This window comes from Protopterus annectens, chromosome 7.part0 (genome assembly GCF_019279795.1).
Source record: "Protopterus annectens isolate FY-2018-M chromosome 7.part0, PAN1.0, whole genome shotgun sequence".
Taxonomy (NCBI): Eukaryota; Metazoa; Chordata; order Ceratodontiformes; family Protopteridae; genus Protopterus; species Protopterus annectens.
Genome location: NC_056739.1, coordinates 1,465,175,688 through 1,465,201,345, shown reverse-complemented (window position 1 = coordinate 1,465,201,345; position 25,658 = coordinate 1,465,175,688). Strand labels below are relative to the sequence as shown.

Sequence of the window (25,658 nt, the reverse complement as noted above, 5' to 3'; positions counted from 1 at the left end):
AAACGATATACATCTTCAAATATTCAAGTTTAACCCTCCTAACAGGAACAATTGTCCCAGACTGACAGCCACAAATTATCCATGCCAAGATGCATGGTACAGCCAGTGCTTCTGTTAAGTGCCTTGTTTTTGTCTCATCTATTTCTCTCCCATATTGGAAAAACACTTGAAAGCTTTCAGAAAACATTCCCTAGCCATCTAGAGAACTGTATTCTGTTTTTATTGCCCATTATCAGATTGTTTCCATTAAGACATGAAAACCAAATACACAGTTTGCTCTATAAGCACTCATTTATTTTCTACAGTTAATATATTCAGTATTCTTTTTTGTTTGCTTTCCCTTAAAACTTACTAGATCAAGCCAAGGGCTTTAGTCTAGTCCTTCCCCTATGTATGATTAAGAAAAAGTACATATTTTTTTCTTGAATCTTGATCTTTTGACCAGACTTCTTTTCTTTGTTTATACTACAGTGCATACATTTCTTAAAATTGAACAAGAACTAGAGAAGGGAAAAAAAACAGGGATATCTGCTTACTTTAGTATCCCTATTACACTCAAAATCAGCTGAGAAAGTTTTATTTTATAACATGCAGGCTATGTCATACATTACAAAAATACTACTGTTGAAAAAATTTTGTTTTACTTACAGTTAAACTCTCTTCTTCCTTTTCCCCTCCCCCAAATGTTCTCCCAAACATTAATGGCATGAAGTAGGGCATATGCTTTGGAGTTCCCTACAAGTTTAAATAAAAAAAATCCAATATTTCCAGGTTTTCTTGTTCCGTCACATTTCACACATCTAATTATTGCTTTATAATAGCACATGTGTCAGTTTAAGTTGCTGATTTTCTTTTTGTTGATCTCCATCTCCCAAATCCACACACTAATTCATTTGCAATATACTCCCAATTCTTCTAGTCAACTCTTGTGCTTTTTTCTATGCCTCAATTTTCCTTTAAAATACTGGAAAAAGTTTCACTGAAACAGTCTTACTATTGGATTTGTTACCAGAACAAGCAGCAGAATCACCTCCTGTTTCATAGCTCACTTTTTGTTGGCCAAACTTCTGTATTTCCTCCTCAGCACGTTTTGCATCAAAAATTATGTTGACCCTCCAGAAAATAATATTCTGAAAACAGAAGCTTGAATCTTATGCCTGTTTCTCAAGATTCCCTGATTAATGGAAAAATGTAGTCCTTTTCTGCCTTGTGTACATTCAGTAATCATTTTAGTACTTTGTCCTGCCACAATTTTATCAGACTCCACTTTTTCTTCTGCTGGTAGGACTGCATCTTTATTATTAAAGTTCTAGGCTGCTTTCTCATGGCCAGGGTTGGAGCATGCACATGATGTGCCCTTTCAATTAACTCCTCCTGCTGTGAAATGCTAGTCCAATTGCTTATTTGTGCTTTCATAAACTTAATACAGTTTGCTCCTTCCAGATTTTCTGGCACAGTAGAAAATCTCAGGTATTCCTTACATGCTCTGTCCTTTAATTCAATTATTTTTTGAAACATCTCCTCTTGAGCAGTCTCATATTCAGTCAGCCTTTTCTTCATTTTGATATTTTTTTTTGCAGTTTTATCACCTCATCTGAATACCCATTTAAAGCTTCTTCCATTTTTTCCAGCCTTTTATTTGAGTTGATATACTCCTTCAGTGTCTCGTTCATTTTAATCGGCTCTGAGCACATTTGACTTGTTTTTTTCCTCTAGATTACTGGAAGCCATGTCTTGTAGCAAAGCTGGAGCTTGCATTGCTTTTTGCTGAACAGCTGCAGAATTCTTCCCAGTCATTTTTTTCTCCTCACCTTCTTTTGAATGCATTTTCTTTCAGGTTCTCGAAACTGCTTTTTTTGCTGGCATCCAAAAAGTGTGCTTTTCTAGCCAGTTACTGAAATGTACCTAAAACAATCACAGGCTCTCTTTTCTGAGTTTGTTTTTACACTAGGAGAGCTGAAATCAAGCCATTACTCAGTGTGTAGCCATATTGGAAGAGCAGCAACGGACATTGTTGTAGAAATTTCAGCACAGAATTTGAACACAAATTAAAGCAAATACATTTTAGTAACTAAATTTCATGCTATATACTTGAGGATGGAGATTAATTTTATGAGCCATAATCAGATTTTAATAAGATTAGAGACAGAATCTATGGCAAATTATAAATGCCTGAGCAAAGATACAGTATAAATACAATGTAGTGCACAAATATGCAGTTCTTGCTTTTAAGTTGCCTGACATAGAAGGCTTAAGTGTAAAAAAAAAATAAGCTGACATTACCTTGCACGGAGAGTAATTTTACCTAAATAATGTCAGCCCTGAGGTGCATTTTTTTTGAGAAAAGGCATCAGGCACTGCAAAGAGTATTAAAGACAGCAGAAGCAAAGTAGTAAATTGACGGACAAAAGTGCTCAGTGAGACTGCCACTACTAGGTACTAATCCACTGTACAAGTGTCAGAAGAGCTGTATGTGCTGCATGTCTGAGCCCCTGTGAGTACATTTTAGCTGCAAAAACGTTCATAGTATGTAATTTTTTAGTTCAGTAGTGACTTAATTGCATCTGAAAGCAAAGTTTGTGGAAAAACACAGCAAGTTAGCTGTATCATTAAAATGAGTTAGCCACCAAGCACAAGGGCTTTCATGCTTGGAAATGAAAAAGCAATGTGCACTGCAAGGAGATAGAAAAAAAATAAATAAAACCAAAATGAAAAGTGAGATACTGAAATAATTTCAGAGATGTATGCCGGAACAGTCTTGGACAAAAAAATGCCAAAGCAGTTCTGTTTAAACACATGGCTTAAATTCACTAGACTGACATTTTGGAGCTTTCTAGATAGAGAAAATAAATGTGAGAACAAACTCACACTGATAGCAATGTCAGAGGAGAATGTTCTAAAGAAACTGCATCATCTGTTTACCAACGCTTCTATGGAAAGACTAAAAAATGCTTTTGCAGTTCATGAAACGAAGTCCACAAGTGCATTTCTACCCTGATACAGTTTAACAGTTGGAAGGTTTGTCTGAAGTACAGCAGGCCAAAGCCCAGGCTCATTACCGGCGTGCCTCTGGTCTAACTACAAGAAAGCTGCTATGAATTTACATGAAGCTGAGCCTGGCACTTTGTACCTCAATTCATTTATCAGTTTGTGTGCTTTACTGCCTAAAGTATTTCTGAACATAGAATTATTCATTGCTGGATAAAGCAAGCATGATCTACCTCAAAGTATTGTATAACTCCAGAAACAAACTTAATGATGAAATCACAGAAATGGCGGAGATCTTCAACAAAAGTCCAACCATGGAGACATACCAATACCATCTTTGCAGAAATGGGGTCCTAAAGACATAAATAAATAAAATGTGATAATGGATATGAGGGGAAACCGCATTAAATTAGGATTGGGTGGCAAAAAATGCACAGTACTGTTAAGGTTAGAGTCTATATCAGTTTGCATTTTGACATAATCTAACTCTCCCTTCTATTCTGACAAGTTGTCTGCTCTGAAAGATACCACAAAGAGCACAACTGTTGAAGAATGTACTTCATTAAGTGTGCCAAGGAGAGAATTTGCTGAGAATGAATGCAGGATAGAATACTGGAGGCATTATGGAAAGATCTTAGTGTTATAAGTGAAATGTTTGAGATAGGATACAATGTGTACAGCAAAAGGTTGCCTGGGCAGTGTTAAAATGTCAATGGCCAGAATGGAGATGTGATATTTCTAAAGCAGTTATTTCTAAAATGATGCGTCATTTATTTATTTATTTCATTTGTTAACCGGGAAAGTCCGACTGGGCTAAGAGGCCGTTTTCATCGGAGGCCCAGGGAGAAAAGCTCCAAAAAACAGTGCAATGTATTGTTTTGAATATAAACAGTAGTATTCATTTATATTTAAGGCTTTATGAAGTCAAGCCGGAGGTTGAAGAAATATCAATGATGACCTGAGAAACTTATGGAAAATAAAGAATTAAGCCCATCTGGATAATTAAGTATGAAATAATTTTGTACCAGAACTAAAACAGACCAACATGGATTCCTAATTATTTTTACAGCAAAAATTGCTATTCTGAAGACAGCTTTAGTGTACAAGTTTGGTATTAGTCTTTGAGGTGTGCCAAATACCATTTTATTTGGTTACTAAACACAAGAAAAAAAATTAAAACATTAGTATCGAAACCTGGTCAAACAAATGCCTAACGAAGAGATCTTCACAGATGTCAGAATTCTATGGAGTGGCAAAACAAAATGATCTGGAATATGCTTCTGAATACAGCCATTTTGATTTAGAAAGCTGAGGTAGCATTTTCCTTGGGTAAGAGGTCCACTTTAGAAATCTGGCCAAATGGAGACTTAGTGCATGCACACTGACCAAAGAACTACAACAGTGTCCAGTATCAAAGACAAGAGGCTCTGATGGGCCATGTCTTCTATAAAATAAAATTACCACAAGAAGAATGAGTTTCTCTAACATTTCCTGAATAGTCATCATCTTAGAAAGACAGGCGGATAAAATTGCTCTTTTCAGAACTATTAGGAGTCATGGATGAACTGCGTACCCTTGCTCAGTGTTAGATTAAATGAACTAGCAGAATGACAATAGTCAAAAGGTCAACTGTGGGACTTTGCAGCCTATGCCCTTAGACCTATTTTATAAATGATTGTTTTAAAGTATAAACAGCTTTTGTTAAATAAAACCACATATATTGGCTACTGAATGCCATGGGAGTCCAAATGCTCAAGTTCCACAACAAATATCACTAAAGGCTAAGTCTGTATCAGTTCCTGTACTGGAACATACAGTGACACAGGTTTGCTCAAAAAATGTGGTTTTGGAACTCTGGACTGCACTAAGAAAAGACGCTTTCAGGCCTGATCTTGACATTGTAAGCAACAGCTTCACATCTCTCTGACACTGACAGTAGTCAGTGATGCTTCAGCGTCTCTGTCCAATCACAGACCCTGTTACTTCACCACAGACTTCACAGGTTACATTAGCAGGCACCATGTTAAACAAATTAAGCATAGTATGGGACTGCATTTTTTATTAGCCTCCACTTCCTCTTATGATGGTTCCCAAATTCTTTGATACATACTGCTCATCTAATTACATTTTTTTAGATAACTACAAGCAGAGGTTGCAATGCCTTTAATTTTCAAACTTTAAATCTTGCTAGCTTTTTTACACTGAAGACCAATAACCAGTTCACGAGATGCTCTTGAACAAGATAAAGATGCAATTTATATACAATACTGCAACCAAAGTAAAACCCATGCAGCCACACAAAAGCCTTCATTCTTTCAGCAGTCTACTACTGAAAGTTGTGAACTGCAACATTACAGCATTACAGAAAGACTCATTTAGTTGCCTGTATTTTATTACTTTCGGTTGTGATATATTTTGAGAAATATTTATATACCATATTACACACTTTAAAGGAAGCAATTATATAAGGAATCCAACACAAACTATAAGAAGCAGTGTTGTGTGTATAACAAAACTGAAAAGAGGCTAGAATAAGCACAAACAGCAGCACTGGTTGGCGAGTGGGGAGGAACTGTTTGAAAATAACAAAACAGAGAAACATCTGACTGCACAAGCTAGCAAATCATAAATGCATTACAGTATGAACATCTAGAACCACCACACAAAGCGTAATACTGTTAAACATACAGTTCTGATACTACGCTCGGCTAGAAAGCCCATATATTCCGATCACTGTCTTAATCAAATGAATTTCTACCAGTAATACTCAAAAACAGAATTTGCTGTATCTAGTTCGAATGTCAACATCCTGAAAGTAAACCGCTCATCGAAAATGTAATCAACTTCCTAGTCCATATGCGCCAAGGTTGCTTCTGAGCGCATGCAAATATTACTTAAAATCCCCCATCTGAAGGGCTGCGCCCCTACACTCCTTTAGGGATTGTCAATCTCGCACACCCATCAACTATCTTTATAGTTGACCCAAGGCAGTTGATTAAACAGATGTCAACCAAACTCCATGTCTTCCAAACCACTGGAACCAGCTTCATGTAATGGCCACCTTCTTAAAGAATTTATCATTCTGTTACATAATGCACACATCTGTTACAGCCTCCAATTTTAAGCAGAGGAAATTTCAATTTACCTTCTCTGTTTCAAAGCAAAAATTCACTTCAGCTACTCCAGAGGAAAAAGGAATGCTCTTTTAAAGGCCTCCCAAGCCTTGAACATTTCAATATGGCCCGATAGTAAATATAGATGAGCAATGAAGAGTGCAAGAACACACATGATTTGAGTATTACACAGAAGTATCAAAAGAAAGGTAGTGAAATGCAAACAAAACTAAGACACTAAGTAAAAACAGGAAACAAAGAAGGAAAAAAGGCTTGTGAGCACACCATGTGCATACACTTGTAATGCACATTTGTGGAAGGCAATGTATTACAATTCTTCAAACATATTTAAAAACTCATTACTTCCAAAGTGACATTTACATAATCTTGGTGTCTCAAACCAGATCACATGGACAGTATGAGCTTTTAAGTGCAATCACCACAAGCATGAACACATATGGCATTAAGCAGCCAGCATAATCAATATGAAATTATGGCTATTTTCTAATGATAGAAAATGACAAGGAAAAGTAGGCAGCAGAAGCACAAAATAAGTAACCTCAGTAACGTCCAACTCTTCATCAAAGGAAATAAGCTGTGGGGAAAAAATACAAACTGTGGTGAGCAGAGTTTGGCCAGGTTTAAGTTTTGAGATTTAACTGTCCAAAAACAATTACAAAAAAAGTTTAAATGACTGATGAAACGTTTAGCTTCAGTATTAACCAGTACTATTAAGAAATTAAAATTATTTGAAATATGCACTTTACCTTCTATAATGCCAATGTTTTTTCTTCAACAAGTGTCAGAAATTCAGAGTGATGACAGGTCAAGTGAAAATGCATCTCACTCTCGATGAATGGTAGGACAAAGCAACAAGGCTGCCATACTGATATCCAGCTAACAATAGGTAACATTTATTTAATCTTCTGATTTTCTCACTTTCTACCATACTCAACCATCATAGGAACCAGAGCCAGTTCTAGGAAACAAATTATTCAGGGCAGAGAACCAGTTCTGGACATAAAGCCAGTCCACTGCAGGATACATCCTCACTCACTCTAGCAATATACAAGGCTTCCAAGTCTCAAAACAGCTAAGGGAAGGAAACCAAAGTACTTGGATAAAGTAAATGCAGATACAGTAGGACATACATTCATTGTATAGAAGTACCCCAGCTGGGAACTAAACTGGAGAGCCACATGCTTTGAATCAACTATGCTTAACTGTGCACAGTTGTATCAACCACTACACAGTAATTGTTTTTAAACACATTTATAGAATTACCACTTGTCACACAGGCAAACTTATTATATAAAAGTAATCAAGCCGTATTAAGTAGTTGATGTTTACAAACATTACACTTCAGAAATATTACTATATATCATATAACCTAAGCAACAACAAATACATTATTCAGTTCCTGCCTTTTTTATTTTAGGCAAGAAACATATTTATTAAACCATCACTTACTACACAGGCAATCATACATTTACATAAATGAAAAGAAACCACACCAACAGAATCTTAGTTGCAAACATTTTACAATATAAGCTATACAGTTACAAATATTACAAATCACTTATAATCTACCCAATCATTTCCATTAACAGTGCATAGGTGATTTAAGTCCTAACCTTCTAAACCTCATTCTCCCCTGTATGTATGTATTTTTCCCACAATTCCTATTTTTCCTTATGTAGTTTGCTCCTACCCTTCTCTAAATATCTCAAGTCCATTTTTTTCATCTCTGTTACTATATTCACTACTTCTAGTATATTTGGTTTAGATTTTGATTTCCATGTTCTAGTAATTGCTTTTTGGTAGCTACCATAAAAGACACAGCAAGGTCTTACCATGTCTACGGAATTTCCAATTCTGTATCATAGCTCAAATAATCATCTCTCTCATCACAATTTGCCCACCCAGCATCTGACAGTGCAACCCACAGGGAATCCTTAAAGTCTGCCAACGCACCGCACTCCCAGAACATGTTCCTAGTTACCTCTTTGTTCCCTGTTGCACCTCCATTTGCCATCTACCCAATGAAAAATTCTCTGTAGTCTACTCCAGGCATAAAAATATCTATGTAAACATTTCCATACAAAAATCCTAAATATTCTAGATTTTGTTGCATACTTGGGAGACATCCATATATACGCCCATTATTTCTTTGCAAATTGATTATCCAGTCTCTTCTCAATCCTTTCTAACCTCCTCTGATTCTTACAGTTCTAGGGCAATTTTTATATGTCCAATTATTCCTTTATGGGCAGCTTATGTTCTAAATTCTACTAAAAGCTCTACTAGTGCTGATCTTTCATTTAGGACCACCCCATTTCTTTCTCTTTGCCTATACTCTATCAATCCATGATAGGGAAGGCAATCTCTAACCTGCAGTCCAAATAAATTCTTGGCATCTTCCCATTCTATCTTTCCCTCTCTAATTATTTACTCAAAATACCTTGCTTCCTTTGCCAGTTTTCTCCAATAAATTCCATCTCACTTGCCTGCTACTATCTATATCCCTAATTGCAGTCATCCCTATCAGCAGAATCTTTCTTCATTCTCATGTTGGCTTAGTTCTTAGAATACTTTCTGCTGCTTTATAGATACAATACTCTATATACACGCTCCTGTGAGAGCGTCCTATTCAAACTCAGCTAGCGTTCTTCTTAATCTAAGGCTCAACTGGCCTCTGAGACTCCATTTTCTCTCAGAGTGACCGACTTAAAGTGCCTTAGTTGCTGCTAATTATCTGCTTACTAGCATCTATGCCTGATTGACTTATGTTTAGGTGTTGATCTGCCAGCTATCTGTTTTTGGTGGGCTGGGCTGCTTAGCTGCTTTTAGCTATCAACAGTAGAATGCTCTGTTTAAAGTCCTGACCATACAGTTGTTCCTACATGATCGCTTAATGCCTCTTTAGCCATACTTTGCATCTGCATTTTGCCCTGTAAATAAGGACTTCTTTCTCCTTGTGCAGGCTTACAGAAAGGCCTAACCCCCCCATCCAGATTCAAAGCCTGCTGTGTTGCTTTTATATGCTCTTTCTTCCCCTATTAGATCTACACGTTAACTGCTGTCTTGTGAATGTTCTTTTGGCTAACCTCTGTGGAAGTTGCACACATCTTTCCTAGTGGCCATTACCTGCCCATCATTTCAGAGTACTAGGCCAGTAATCATTGAATTAGTTATCCTGCCCTAAGTAGTAGTTTACCTTATAATCCTAATAATAAGCTACTGTGATTAAATGATTGTTAAAGAGTTGCATTTTAGTAATTCTATTTAGTTTTATGCCAGCACAAGTCAGACATTGTTTATTTTGTTTGCTTACCCTTTACTTTCTGTAATTCTAAAGAGCATCTCTCCAATCCCTTGTGGTTGCATATTTTACGTATTGTTTAGACTGTGTCATGGTAGCCTTCCTGAGGTACTAATCTAAGATTGTTTTTTTTGTAATTAATAAACATTGTATAATTACTGACTGCTCTATATTAATCGTATTTTGCCTCATAGTACCACTAGCATTTTTTTTGTAACTTTCACACCTAATGTTTATCTTATCTTTCTACTCCTCCTAGCTCTTTTCCTCCTATCCTGCACAAAAGGACCTGCCTGGTCATTAAGGACACTTTAATTTCAACCTTCAACCATCCCAACGACTGGCCAACAAATCTCTGCTGTTGAAGAGTATACCTCCCTGTTTTAAAACAAGATTAAGAAAGTATGTTCCATCCTGCTCCAACATATTAAGTATAGTTGATCTGATTTATTTCATACTGCACCTATTATTAACTTAGCCTGTTCTTTGCAAAGTACAATGTACCTAGTTTAGTATAAATTCTAGACACTGAGTTAGGAAGCCAGCAGCCAGACTCCTCTCTGCCCTTGTACCATCTACTTGTCCCCCCTCCCTGACTCCTCTTTCTGAGCCACCTCAAACTGCTATCTCCATTACAGACACTGTAATATACTCCCTGCCCACTAGTATCGCTTTTCCTCCTTCTAGCTGTCTTTTTAATTCCTTTATTGTTCACTTTCCAAAATCCTATCTTATTCCTGCACTGCTTCACCACACTCTACTTACCTGTGACCACTTTCCCTGCCTTGGAAATCTCCTCCTCCCTGATTGTCTCTGGAAAATCTTTCACATAGCTGCTCTAACCCTATCCGTTCACCCTGTGGGCTCACTCCACTCCCCTACCCTACCCCCAATTCCCACCCATCCCCAGTGGTCCTAGCTTTACACCTCCATTACCACACCCCTCCCACTATTACCCTATCACAAACTACTTCCACTTAGACCCCCTACCTCAACAAATACCTACTTAAGCCATTTTACCTCTAGTACCACTCCCTAACCTTTCCACACCTTTTCCTGTACTGCTATAGTTTGCAACCTCACACTTATAACCACCTTTTATCCAGTTTATCTACCTGCCCTCAAACTACTACATCTCATAACACTTTTCTCCTTCTCCCACCTTTATACTTACCTACCTCTATCCCTCCCCCTACATATTCTAACTCCTCATTTACACATCCTAATGGACCAAACAAACAAATCCTTACTCACAAACCTACTACTCAACTACAACTCTTGCTGCTTTAACTATTCCTTACACACTAACCTTTTTTGAACTTTCTTCTCTTCCTGAGAAACACCACCCCTACCAACAAACTCTACCTCTTTCTCTCAAACTCACTTAAACATAGTAACATAACTGCCACCTTTATCTACATACTTCCTAAGTACCATAGATCTATCCATGTTACTTACTTCCCTGTCAAAAAAACTCCAATCAATTACTACAAAATCCTTAAGTTTGTACAATATCCCCTATGACACCCCTTATTAGATGGTGATATTCATCCTAACCCTGGCCCCAATACTAATACTCACAATAACCCCCACAATCGAACATTTCCTATTTCTACTACCCCTAAAACACCAGCTAACTCCCTCCTTATAGCTCACCTTAACATCCGCAGCATACACAATAAAATTACCCACCTACATGCACTATTACAGGTGCACTCATTTGATATTCTCTGTATTACAGAAACATGGCTAAAACCCTCTACTCTGGACCAAGAGATTACCCCTCCTGGATATAATATCCTAAGATATGACCGTAAAATTAAAAAGGGTGGAGGAGTAGCCATTTTGTATAAATCTGAACTCCAAGTCTCAACCTTCATTTTGCCACTACCCTCAGATACCACTGCAGAAACCCTTACTGCCAAGCTAAAAATCAATAACTCCAAATCTATCCATCTAATTTGCACATATCTCCCTCCTGGAAATAACATTAATACACTTGAAAACATACTTAGTCACCTATCTACCCACCTACCTCAGGAAACCATTGTATTAGGAGACTTTAATATAGACTGGACAACCTGTAGTTCTCCCAATCCTACCAACCACATAAATCTACACAATTTCTCACAGATAATAACCACCCCTACTAGAATCCATAAGCCAACCAACAAGGAAACCACCCTAGACTGGATTCTTCTCAACAGCCATCTTGATACTTATAAACCAGGAACCCTTCCCGATGATATCAGTGACCATATGCTAACCTATATCATTAAACAAAAAATTCATAACCCTAACACTAATAATTTTAAATCCTCCCGCTCAAAAAAATTCTTTAATCCAGACAGTTTCCAAAATGAACTAAAAGCATGCGACTGGTCACCTATGTCTCATCTTCAACTTGATGAAGCAGTGACCTTCTTTAATACTAGATTCCTTCAAATCCTAGATTACCACGCACCCATTCGATCATCCCGAATAAGAACCAAAATTGCCCCCTGGCTTACAAAACACACTAGGCAAAAGATCCTCCTCAGAAATAAGATTTGGGCCAAATGGAGAGCCTCCAAAAGTCCATCTGATCACCTTTACTTTAAACAATTAAGAAATGCTACCAAGAAAGACATTCTCAGAGACAAAAAAAGATTACTACCTTAACCATCAACAAACCCACCAACTAAAGCCACAAAAATTCTGGCAGGCATCAATAAACTGCTTAAACCAGGCCACTCTAAATCTCCCACCCCTTCAGGATTTAACCCTAGTAACTCTAACCTGATGCCTTTAATAACTATTTTACAGAAGCCATTCTAACCCTAGCTAATACTTTACCACCCATCACCACAACACCATTACATACCAATAATACTGTAACTCCAACCTTTCATATTCAACCTGTACCCAACATCCCTCATTTGCAACCTCCTTCAAAAACTTAAACCATGCTCCCCTTCTGCTGACTGTCTTCCAGCAGAATTCCTGCAAATTGCAGCTAAAGAAATCGCCTATCCCATCTCCATCCTTATAAACAGAACAATTTTAGAAAGCAAAATCCCTTCCATATGGAAAGCATCTCACATCATCCCTCTACACAAAGGTGGATCTTCTACCGAGCTCTCCAACTTTCGGCCTATCGCCTTACTCTCTCCAATAGCTAAAATGATGGAAAAGTGCATACATAAACTACTTGCCCACCTTCTCCATAACAATTTACTTGCAGACTGCCAGCATGGTTTTAGACCATTTCATAGCACAACTGCCCTGCTATCATTTTCTGCCTCCATAAACAAAAATTGTAATAATACTTTCTCCTCTGCACTGTTTATTGACCTCTCAAAAGCCTTCGATATGGTGAACCATAACTTGCTTATTGACATACTAAAAGCCCAATCACTCAATACACAAGCACTACATTGGTTTAAATCCTACCTTGAAAACAGACAACAAGCAGTACTTTGGGACAATACTCTTTCCTCTTCCCTCCCTGTGAACATTGGCGTACCACAAGGCTCTATATTAGGACCCCTTCTCTTTTCATTGTTTATTAATGATCTACATACCAAAATTCCTCAAGCCACCTGCATACAATATGCAGATGACTCGACTTTAATTTGTTCAGCCAAGTCCATAACCTCTCTCCAGGCCCTCACTCAAACAGTATTTAACAGTGTTGAAAATTGGCTTATGCAACACTGTCTCCTTTTAAATCCCCAAAAAACAAAATTACTGCTCTTTGCTCCTACTCATAGGTCACCTCATCCACACTTCGCAGTCACCTCTAGCAATGGAACTAACATATCCCCTGACACTACAACCAGTCTACTGGGAGTAACAATTCATAACAACCTTAGCTATGATGACCATATTAATGCTACTATAAAGTCTGTCAACAAAAAACTAGGCACCCTTTACAGAATCAAACCCTTTCCTTACCCCTTCAGCCAGAATCACTATTGCCCAGACTCACTTAATCTCTACCCTTTTCTATGCTTCTGCAATATATACCAACCTATCGAGAAACAACCTCGCCAAACTTTCTACTAGTTACAATAGCATAACCAGATTTGCCACTGGCACCCCTTTCAGAACTCACCACTGTCATAACCTCAAACAACTGGGATGGCTAGAACTTCAGAACCTGCTACTTTGTCAACAACTTGTTATCACCCAAAAGATCCTTTATCACCCTAATACCCCAGTCCTTACTAAGCTGATTACCCCCTACAAAAATCTTACAACTCTACGCTCAGCTAACAAAATTCTAGTCTCCACTATTAAATCTAAAAACAAACCTGGGGACTCACTTTTCGCCAACACAGTAGGAAAAAGCTGGAACCAGCTTCCTAGTGAACTTACATCTCTTGCTTCCTCTCATCTCTTTAAAAAGCATCTTAAAGAATATCTTAAAAATCATTGGCTTTGTCCCTGCTCTAACCCAGACTGATACACCCTGACTGTTGTCTCCTTCCCCTTTTTGCTCTCCTTACACTTCTATACCCCACTGTTCTAGGTCACATACCTGTAAAAATTTTTATTTACACTTCAATATTGTCTTAGCTTTTTTGATTGCGCGCTCTCAAATTTCTGCTCACATTATTTGATCTGTGTGTTAACCTACTAAGTACTCTAAATAACTTATGTCAACCTCAATGTAACAATGTCCTGTAATTTGTTTTGACTATTACTATATATTGTAATCTTTGTCACTACTAATGCTTGGAGCTTTTGTCCCCGGGCCTCTACTGAAAATGGACATATATCCAGTTAGACTAGCCCAGTCAACAAATGTAAAATAAATAAAAATAAATAAATATAATTATTTTTATTCTCCTTAAAGGCCTGCATCCAATATCCCAGTCTCTCCTTGTTTCTTGAGCTCCACCACCCCTTGATTCATCCTCATTTTCCACTTTCAATTACAGATTTCTGCTTGTGCTACGTATAGGAGCCTTAACTGCTTAGCTATGAAATACCCCTTCAAATCTGGTAATCCCTATCCACCCCATTCTTACTGGAAGAATCAACTTATCCCACTTAACTATTGCCATTTTCTCCTCTCAGATGAAGTCCTTCAACTCTAATTGCTATCCACAAATTCTCTTCTGGTTGATAAAATATACCTGACTTTGTATACAAGACTTATACCCAGGAAGGTGGCAAGAACCCTGAAGAGCAATGCTAGGAAAACAAACCATAGCTATTGACAAAAATGCAGACAAACAAAACCACACCCTGTTAATATAATTGTATGTATATTATATATATATATATATATATATATATATATATATATATATATATATATATATATATATATATATATATAGGTATATACACACACACATATATATATACATATATATATATATATATATATATATATATATATATATATATATATATATGATATATATATATGAGATATATAGATATATATATATATATATATATATATATACACACACACACATATATATATATATATAAAATATATACACACACAGTTAACATCTCAAGTACAAAGTTCAGATCTCAAAGAGAAGCCACCTATTTCTTAGGTGGGCAAGTATGCAACACCCCTTTCAAAAAGTGATTTACTTGAGAATGTTTAGAAAGGGTGTGGGATTCAAAGGGCAGACAATCAGAAATGGCCAACAAATGTACCTTAGAGAAATAAAGGCCATTGGACAACTCAAATAATCAAGAACCAGGGAAAGCAAGGCCTAAAAAGGGTCAAGGTTCTTTCAGATGTACCAACTAGAAAATCTTTTTCAGTTGGGCATATATAATTTTCTAGTAGCAGGTTGTCACTTCACTTAGTAACAGGTGCCCAAAAAGGTATCAAAAATCTATAATACAGGCAAGTTAGATGAACAGTTTTCTACCTTTCCTGTGCGACTATATTCATCTGTCGGAAAGTTTGTGGTAAACGTCACTGGCCAAATAGAAAAAGGAGAATCACTGTTGTCTTGTCCAAAAAGGAATCACCAACACAGCTTTTGAAGTCTCCTCCTGGATCTTTAGGAGGACCCTGGAAAACAGTGGAAAGGCATACAGAAACATCTGTAGGAATGATAAAACATCAGTCTTCTAAGCCTGTATGCAATCAGTCCTGGAACAGAATTTCTCTGTCATAATAGGAGGCAAACGTATCAACTTGGAGTTCCCCACACAAATGGAGTAATTCTCGAGTCCAGAATAGTTTCCACAGCCGGGGGGGGGGGGTTGTTTATGTACCACATCAGCGTTTTGTGCACACTTGCAGAGGTCCTTAGGATCAGAGCGAATTCAAAGTCTTTTAAGCACTAAGTACCAGTGAGTTGTTGGCAGTTATGTGCCATCTCTACTGGATCCCAGACAGCTTGCACTTATCTCTTTGGAAACCATTACACATGCCATGTCTGAAATGTCTGTGATGACAGACTGCAGAAGGGTTTGAAGGAGAATGTAATACCTGGATTGCAAGTTATTTGGTCTAGTCACGATCCAATCTCTCTTTTACAAACTTCAGAACTGTGATCTGAAAGGACAGAGTACAGATGCTCAATCAGGCTGATCTGAAGTATCGCTGTATTTTCCTCATGTGTAGTCTGGCAAGAAGGCATGACTATCAATGCCATGTACCCCAGAATCCGGAGAAACTCCCTTGCAGATGCACAACTGGAGAAACTAAGTACCGCTTCTACAAGCTGATGCAAGTCTATTTTGTCTAGAGGAAGAAAGTTTCTTCCCAAGGCAGAGACTGAGTAGAAGTTAATGAACAGTTGCTAAAGACTCTTGACAGCTGTAAAGAGTATGCAAAGATAAGACAATTGTCCAAATACATAAAAATGTGACTGCACTGACGTTTGCAGTAAGAAATGATTGGAACTAAGCACTTTGTGAATACCCTTGGTAAGAGTGGAGCATCCAATTAGTAAAACAGAGAACTGAATGTGAGCCAGAAAGAAAATTTTAAGAAATGCCTGAAACACTCTGCAACAGGAATTTGAGGATATAGGCATCTTTTAAATCCACCTCTATGAAAGCTAGAGGAAGGGTTAGAGGTTACAAAATACTGGAGATATAACTAACTTCACAATATTGACAAAATGTTTCAGAAAACATGCAGCACAAGCCCAGCAGGATCCTTCCTGTTTGGTAACTATGAAAATTCTTGAATCAAAACCTTTGCCCAAGATGTTGAGGAACACAGGTTTTATCACTCTCTGAGATAGCATGTGAGGAAGTTAACAGTGGTCTGGTTCCCAAGAAAGGAAGGGGAGATTCCCATTTACAAGTGTGCCTACTCTAGGTTACCTTCAGAATACAAATGTCTGAAATAATCTTATGCAAAATGGGAAGGTGAAGACTCAGAAATGGAAAGGGTGCGTGTCTCTTGATTTTTAGAGTCTTTTCCTTTCTTTAGAGACTCCATTCCATTGCCTTTTAAAAGCCTGTTTTTCAGTTCCTTACTGCTTATTGGAAAAGGAGAAATTCCTATCTGCTCTGAAAAAGGAGGGCTGAAAAAATCAGACTCAAAACAATTTTCCCCTTTTCATTGCACATAAGCACCTCAACTGGAAAAGGACCAAAAAACCCTCCCTATCCATGGCAGAATTTAAAATTTCAGTTTTAACATTCAGGGAGACTGAGAATGAAGCCAAGCAAATCTCCTCAAAACAGATCCACCTATGGAAAGAGCAGAAGCATCATAAGTACACTAAAATATTCTTAGTCAAATGAAAACATCTGTCACTGAAGCATTTAGTTATTTAACTCAGAAGGAAGGTTAACCATTAACTTCCACATGCTCTCAAATATGAGCTTGCCAGTTTAAAACTCTGGAAGTTAAAATACTAGAATACATTCTCTCTCAATGTAGCCATTGTTTTCTTAGCCTTACCGGAGAGAATGAGGTTAGCAGCAGTAACGGGTTTAGCAGAAGCAGATTTGGATATAGAAATATCAGAATGGTCTGCTTGAGGATTAGAAAACATGTATTTGGGTGCCTGGAGTATCTTATATAAGCAGTCAGACTTTTTGGGAGCAAATGGCCGACTGACAAACCTAGAAGCAGTGAGACAAATTCTCTAATGCAGGTACGTCTGGTGGAACAGCTGCAACTTTAGCCATCGCTCACTGCAACACATTTCCTGTGTCACAGGCTTACATACTTCTCTTCAGAATCAGATAAGATTGAGAGGAATTTCCTGAAGTACAACCCCCCCCCCCTCACCCTGAATGTCTGCTCTTCTGACTGAAATTATACGTCAGCAAAAGGAGGAACTCTTCCTATTTTTTCCTGAACAGGATATGAGGAAACAGCAGTAATAAGTACTTCGGTATTTCCCAGCAAGTCTGCCATGTCGACAGAAATATAAACAGGAGATTGGAAGTTTTTCTCACTAAGCACACTTTACCCTTACTAACACTGACCCTTATCAGGCATAGTGTTCCCAGCTTCAATATTCTCCTCCGGGCCAAGCGAAGATGCTTCCCCTAACACTGACAAAAGTAACTGTCCTTTATTTGCCAAGGGCATCCCCACAGCTACAGAGAACGTGGCTATCCTCTTCAATCTGATGGCTGAAAAGGCAACATCAAGAGGACTGTGGGAAAAATGTGGAGTCTAGGGCACAAGTGGCCACAACAGAGTGACCCATCAGCAGACAGGCCTGCTCCTATTCTGCCATGACACCGAAAGACTCCTCCACCACTTTCTTCTATTTGTAGGGGAAAGTACTTCTGCCAAGACCAAAGATTGTTCCATAGGTAAACAGTGGAAGAAATATCATAGTCTGGTAACAGACCCTGGATGAGTAAGAAGAGTGTAAAGCAAAGAAATGAGTCCGAGGTAAGCAAACCACTCACAGTCACCCACAAAGTACAGTATTCCTGCCCGAAACTGAAAAATGTCAAGTAAAATTTCTGACAAAAGTAACACTTTCTTACAGAGGGTTCACGCAATTAAAAACATGAAAATTCCCTTAGAAAAATAATGACAGTCCAAAAACATTCCATTTTCTACCTAAACAATAACATTTTATGAAGAAAATTATTTCTGTGTAAACAATGGATGGCTCTCCACAGCAGGGATTTCTGAGCTCTTGAATATTGCTACCTGACCAACACTTCCTAGAGTTCCACCAAAAGGAAAATTAATTAAGTGACAAAAAAGCTTTGCAATCATTTTGTGCTCTGCCTCTTATGGAGCTCTCATCAAACATCACAGTTGGATCATGGGGAAAAGGTAACAAAAGCTCTGAAGTTGGCAAGTCACAGGGCATAAGACCCCTATGTCTTAGACTACTGCAATTGCACATCATAAGGGAGACTAACGTAATGACTTTCCTAGTTGTGCTGGAATTTTATTTTGCAGCTTAAGTCCTGACATTTACAAATGTTGAGGAAGAACTGGTTAAGACAGCTGGCACTTCGACCTCTGCAAGAGGTAGTGGGGCAGAGTATCCAATATATGCAAATCTAAGTGATTATTCCAGCTCTGTGTAGCTAGAAGAGACTTCATTTTTCTGTTTGATTATGCACTTTTAAAAAGGGTTGTATGCTTAAAGTGGAATTTATGATTGATTATACTGGAGCAATAAGATAATTCTAGTGGATTCAAAATGCAGACGTTTATGCAAACAAGAAACATGCTTTTCAGAAAATTTGAACTTAAGAGTACAGCATTTTAGGGTGCCCCTCTAAATGTATTTTAAAGGCAGCCTCCATACACTATTAACCATTTTTTATGTTGGAAGATGTTGACATCTGTGCAGTCACTGAGGCATGCTTCAAAGTTGGGGAAAGCACGCCAGCCATGCAGGGCTACAACGCCTTCCATATGGTCAGCCCACAAAATGTGAAAGAACCAAAATATTTTATTATTTTGTTTTATTTTACGTTTACCGGGAGAGTCCGATGGGGCATAAAATCCTTTTTCAGCAGAGGCCTGGGGAGAAAAATCTCTATTGTTAGTAAACTATTTTGTTAATAGAAAGAAAACTGTATAATACAAGAAAGAAAAATAGTAACAGACATTCATAATGGTAAAAAGACTAGAACAGAATAAACTGGTCAAAGTGGGAGACAAGACCAATAATCGTGTATAACAATGCTTCTAAAAACAGTTCTTACAGTAGTAGCAGGTAGTGACATTGTATACAATAAGAGTGCAATTACGATACTTAGCCTTCTATACAAGTAGCATAGCAAACGTAAGACTTAATCTGGCAGATATTAACAGTGAGAAAAAAATAACAAGGTAGTCATATGGCTTAAATTCAATGCTAATTACATATGCAATTAAAATTTTAAAATCATCTAGTTGTATCAATCTTCATTAAAGATAAGTACACCCCCAGACTGATCAAACAGTATGATTCTTGAGCTACTCCATGTCCAATTAACTACAGACAAAGCCCCCTACCACATCACAGCTAGCTATAGGTCCATCATGAAGTAGGAAAAGCATACCTGGACTTACTGGAGTCATTTGCATACAGCCCAACACCTTACTCGTGGGCGATTTTAATTATCCTACCATCTTCTGGGAAACGTATAGGACCACAAACATGCTGGCACAGAGGTTCTTGGACTTTATCAATACAAATGCTCTGAAACAGCACAACCACAAGTGTCTCAAATGTCCTTGACATGGTACTCATTAACATGGGACAACACTGCACCCCCCCCCCCCCCCAGTGTAATGTGTTCCCTGGTAACATCGGACTATACATCAGTCTCGTTCGAAGTATTAAGACCAAATGCTCCATCAGCCTCAAAAGTGCTTAAGAATTTTTCAATCCTTATTAACCTGATCAGCCTGGTCTGCAAGGCCATGGAACGTATTATCATGGAACTCATAAACAAAGACATTGGTAACCTCCAAACTCTGGACCCCACCCAGTTCGGGTTTGTGAAAGGTAGATCATGCCTCCTGAACTTGATAGACTTCTTTGAGGCAGTCACCAAAGCCATAGATGAGGGTAAGGTGATACACACTGCCTATCTTGACCTCGCCAAGGCTTTTGACACCATCCCCCATTCTGGAATTATAGCTAAACTCCCTAAACTAGGTATAAATCCCTGTCACAAGATGGGTTGCCAACTGGCTCATTGACAGAACCCACACTGTAAAAGTTGCAGACTCTAAATCTGACTTCAAACCAGTGACAAGTGGAGTACCACAGGGTTCAGTCCTGGGACCTCTCCTGTTTGGTATCTATGAACACAGAAGGCCTTTGGCTAATGAAGTTTGCAGATGACTACAAACTAGGACCCATAGTAGAGCCCCCAAATGATGTGGACATCCTACAGAAGGGCCTCACTGAGACAGATGCCTAGTGTCAGAGCCATGGCCTCAAGCTCAAAGCTAAAAAGTGCATTGTCATCCCCTTTGGTAAAAACTCTGTACCCATGAACTACCACATAGGCGGCAGTCTACTTAATGCCGAATGTGTGATAAGAGACCTTGGGACCCAGGTAGACAGTCTCTCCTTTAATAAGCACATCGCCACAGTAGTCAGGAAATCCTTCTACGTGGCACACCATCACAAAAGGGTTCTCATCCAGGAAAAAAGAGAGGTCACTGTTCCCCTCTACTCAAAACTCATCAGACCCATTAGAGTACAACTCTCCTTTTGGAATGCACCTCACAAGACATCTGCAGCAGCTGGAAAGGCCACATAAGTACCTCACAAAGAGGATTACTGGCCTCAAACACATGCCCTATACTGACCACCTCAAAAAACTCCAGCTTTACTCCGTAGCATATCGCCTACTCCGAGGTGATCTCTGCCCAGCATAAAGCTGTGACAAACCCAGAGCTGTCGGACATGCTACACCTAAAGAAATCCCAATCCCTCTGAGCTACATGCTCTACGGACCTAAACCTTATCACCACAACAAACAGGACATGCTGGAGGAATAGATTCCTGTCCCAGAGACTTACCATATTCTAGAACAAGCTACCCATCTATGTCAAGCAAAGTTCCTCATTAGCACTCTTCAAGAAAAATCTTGAGGAGTGGATGGGAAATAGGAAATACACCCTGGGGATCACTTCTATGGCTCTGCTCGACAGGGGCACAGGAAAATAACTTTCTTGGGTAGAGTAAGTCATGGAACCTTGTTGGCTAGGCTTACTTAGGCCTTAGCAGATACCTATGAACATATAAGGACAAAATTACCTCCTACTAAGTGATAATATAAGTTTTAAAGCCCTCTCAAATGCAGATAAAACAGACTCCTAATGAAAAGGTGTACACCAATGCTTTGTATATCCACTTAAGCAGCTGTATAGAATCAGCTGGATCTAACCGGACTAAAACCGGGTCTTGTCAAAAAAAAAAAAAAAGCCACTGTGGTGGATCCCTAGTATAAACAGGGTATACAACAAGAGAAAAACTAATGTTCAAGAACAAGGAGGAGATTGCTTGGCAAAGAAAGAGATCCTTCTCTACCTTAAGCAAATTAGAGATTTTGTTAAGTCCTCCAAAGCCAATAAAGCAAAAATAGCCTCCCTAGCTAAAGATAAACAAAAGGCATTCTTTAACCATGTCCAAGATCTAAAAGGGAATACCCAGCTATGTGCTGAACTGGTTGTGGATGGCATCATCCATAATCAACCAGAGGTAACAGCCAACCTGTTAGCTTCTCAGATTTGGAACAAACTTCACCCCTTCTGTCCCCTCAAGTTATCCCCAAAGGATACCTGTCACCATTCCTCAGCGTACCATCTCAAACCAGCAGGTCATCTCTGTCCTCTCCAAGGCCAAAAACATGGCATCAAAGGGACCAGACAACATTCCAGATTGCCATTTAAACAACTTCGAACATGGTCTAGTAGACTCACTTGGATCACCATTTAACCACAACCTGCAAACTGGCTATGTTCCAGCAGAATACAGGCCAGCAACAGTAATCCCTCTGCACAAAGGGGACCATCAACTGACCCTGGGAATTATAGGCCCATAAGCTTGACTAGTCTCATCTGCAAGGCCATGAAAGGAATCATTATGGGTCTTAACAAGGACATAGGTAATCTCCAAACTAGATAGATAAGGCCTGTTAAACATGGTTGAGTTCAAGAAAGTTACCAAAGCCCTGAATGACCGTGCATGCTGCCTATCTTGACCTAGCCAAGGCATACGACACAACCCACCACTCTGATATTGTACAGAAACTCTCCCAATTGGGAATTAATCCCTACATAACTAGATGGGTAAGCCAACTGGCTCACTGAAAGGACACATTCTGTCAAAGTGGGTGACTTCACCCCTAGCAAAAGACCGGTCACCAGTGGTGTACTACAGGGTTCTGTGCTGGGGCCCTTACTGTTTGGGATTTATCAGAAGTCCAGGCAAACTTAGATGGCATGAGACTGACCAAGTCTGCTGATAACTGCAAACTGAGAGCAGTGAATTAATCCCCCAATGATGTCAATATACTGCAGACAGGATTGACAAAGAAATGATTGGTGCCAAAGCCATGGATCAAAGCTAAGCACAAAAAATGCATTATTCCCTTTGGAAAAGCTGACATCCCTGATAATTACATAATAGATAGCACCTCCCTAAGTGTAGTTCCCAGTGGTACATGAGCTGGATACTCCGGTTGATAGCAACCTGGACTTTGACCACCATGTATTTACAGTAGTTTGAAAATCCTATGTGGCACATCTTATAAATAAAGGCACTGCATCTAAATCTAAGGATGTTATATAATTCCATTACACTCAGCCCTCAACAGACCAATGACCAAGTACAATGCTACCTTTTGCATGTACCTCAGACACCTGAAACAACTGGTGAAACCAAAAAGGTTTCTCACCAAGAAATTACAGGGTACACAAAAGAAGTCTTGCATGGAAAGACTGAAAGCCTTGTCACTTTCTTCTGTCTCCTACAGGTTGCTAAGGGGTGACCTGTGCCTGGCTTACAAGGCAGTCTCTGACCTGGCCCTGATGGAAATGCTGCATTTGTAAATCTAACTGCACGAGAGTTGCTCACTCCAGGGATCTTAACCTAGCCTCTGAGAAGAACAGGTCATGCTATAGAGATAAATACATTATATATCATTAACTACCATAGACTCTTGTAGAGTGTCAGGAGTGATTGTGACAGACGCGTACCAGTAAGAGTGAAAGGGAAGGTCTACAAGAGGGTAGTGAGACCAGCTATGTTATATGGGTTGGAGACAGTGGCATTGACAAAAAGGCAGGAGTCGGAGCTGGACGTGGCAGAGTTAAAGATGTTAAGATTTACACTAGGTGTGACGAGGATGGACAGGATTAGGAATAATTATATTAGAGGGTCAAGCCCAGGTTGGAAGGTTTGGAGACAAAGCCAGAGAAGCAAGATTATGTTGGTTTGGACACGTGCTGAGGAGGGATGCAGAGTATATTGGGAAAAAGATGCTAAGGATGAAGCTGCCAGGTAACAGGAAAAGAGGAAGGCCTAAGATAAGGTTTATGGATGTGGTGAGAGGACATGCAGGTGGCTGGTGTGATAGAGCAAAATGCAGAGGACAGGAAGAAATGGAAACAGATGATCCGCTGTGGCGACACCTAACAGGAGCAGCCGAAAGATGATTATGAACTACCACAGACCCTTACCTCTGAACTTCACTCACCTAACCACTGACAAATGTGGTAACTCTGGATGAATATGGATAAGCTTTTAAGAGCTTTAGGGCCATAAGCTTAGCAACCTTCTACAAACCTATGAACCATATTACTCTTCCTAAAGGATGTCTGTGTATAGGTGAGATTTTTTGACAGCCTATATACTCCGAGATTTTTTTTTTTTTTTTTTTTATTGAAGAATCGCCAAATTGGACAGTCATATAAACGACATGTAAAAGGTAACTTAAAAATTCTTTGAAATGTGGACAGAAAAAGTATCAATAAAAATTAAGAATATTCAATCTTAATTTAGATCTTTTTATTTTTATTTCAGTAACTGATGTAGCTTCTACGAAGAAAAAGTTGAACATTTTTATAATATACAACCATTGCAGATTTGAGCGGGTAAATCGATAACTTGCGAATTACACAATTACCTACCAAAATTGTTTTCACTCAGTGTTACGGTTATGTTAGACAGTGTGATGTTACAAGCTGTAAAATGCACTTAAAGTCTGCTATACACAAATACCATCTAAAATCTGTTTTTAGGACAAGTCCAAAGTGTGCATTTATCAAAATATAAATTATGGTGATGTTATTTTTTCAAAGTATGTTGAACCTGTATTGAAAGATCGATAATCGACAGATAAGGGTATTCAGTGTGAGTTGTGAATTTACAATGAAATGGGTGAAAGCTTAATGTGATTTGGTATTACCATGAAGGCCGACAGTTTCCAGTTACTGGAATGAGCCACTCCGATTATGGAATGTCACAACATAAAACACAAACCTGCTTTTAAGACTGGAAACTCTTGGGTTTATTAAAAAGTTGATTTTCTGTACTTATAGATGAGAACTCGTAATGATTTTTAATGAGTGTTTTAACCTTAACTGATAACTATGGATATTACTACTGAACATCTCAATCAACCTCTTAGTGCAAGAAATCTGAGCAAAGCCCAACAAAATGGAGGACAAAGGCCCAAAAATAGGTGCAGATTTTAAATATTGTTGTTCTAGGTTTCATAGGTGTGTACTAGGCTAACGGCCCTGGAGCCTTTACAAGTCTAGCCCATAGGATTACCTTGGCATTGTGCCACCCAACCTTAGTTCTCTGTCAAGTAGAGACACTGGAGTTATCACCAGGGTGAATTTTCTTTTTTCCATCCACTCAAGATTTCTCTTGAAGAGGGCCAGTGAATTGCTCTGTGACATGTATGGGAAGTATATTCCATAGCATGGGCAGTCTCTGGGTTATGAACCTGTCCCTCCAGCATCTTTTGTTGATTGTGGTAATGAAGTTGAGGTCTCTGGAGCATGTGGTGTGGAGGGATTGGGATTTCTTTAGATGCAGCATTTCTAACAGAGCTGGGCCAGACATGGCTTTTTAAGTCAAGCAGAGATCGCCTCTAAGTAGGCGATATGAGGCAGAGAATAGTTGGAGTTTTTTTTAGTCTGCCCTATAAGACTAAGTGTTTAAGGCCTAGGATCCTCTTTGTGAGGTACTTTTGCGGCTTCTCCAGTTGCTGCAGGTGTCTAGTGGGGTACATTCCAAATAGGGCACTGTACTAGATGACTGGCCTAATGAGGGAAGAGTAGGGGGAGACAATGACCTCTTTCT

At 38.7% G+C, this 25,658-nt stretch overlaps 1 protein-coding gene across 1 annotated transcript in view; it reads right to left on the bottom strand.

The window, feature by feature from the left end:
* ITPR1 (inositol 1,4,5-trisphosphate receptor type 1) overlaps window positions 1–25,658 on the bottom strand; it is a 2,510,606-nt gene that overhangs the window by 969,286 nt on the left and 1,515,662 nt on the right. The window contains exon 36 of the mRNA XM_044076407.1: window positions 6,624–6,696. Coding sequence (XP_043932342.1) covers window positions 6,624–6,696 — 73 coding nt within the window. The remainder of the gene's footprint in view (window positions 1–6,623; window positions 6,697–25,658) is intronic.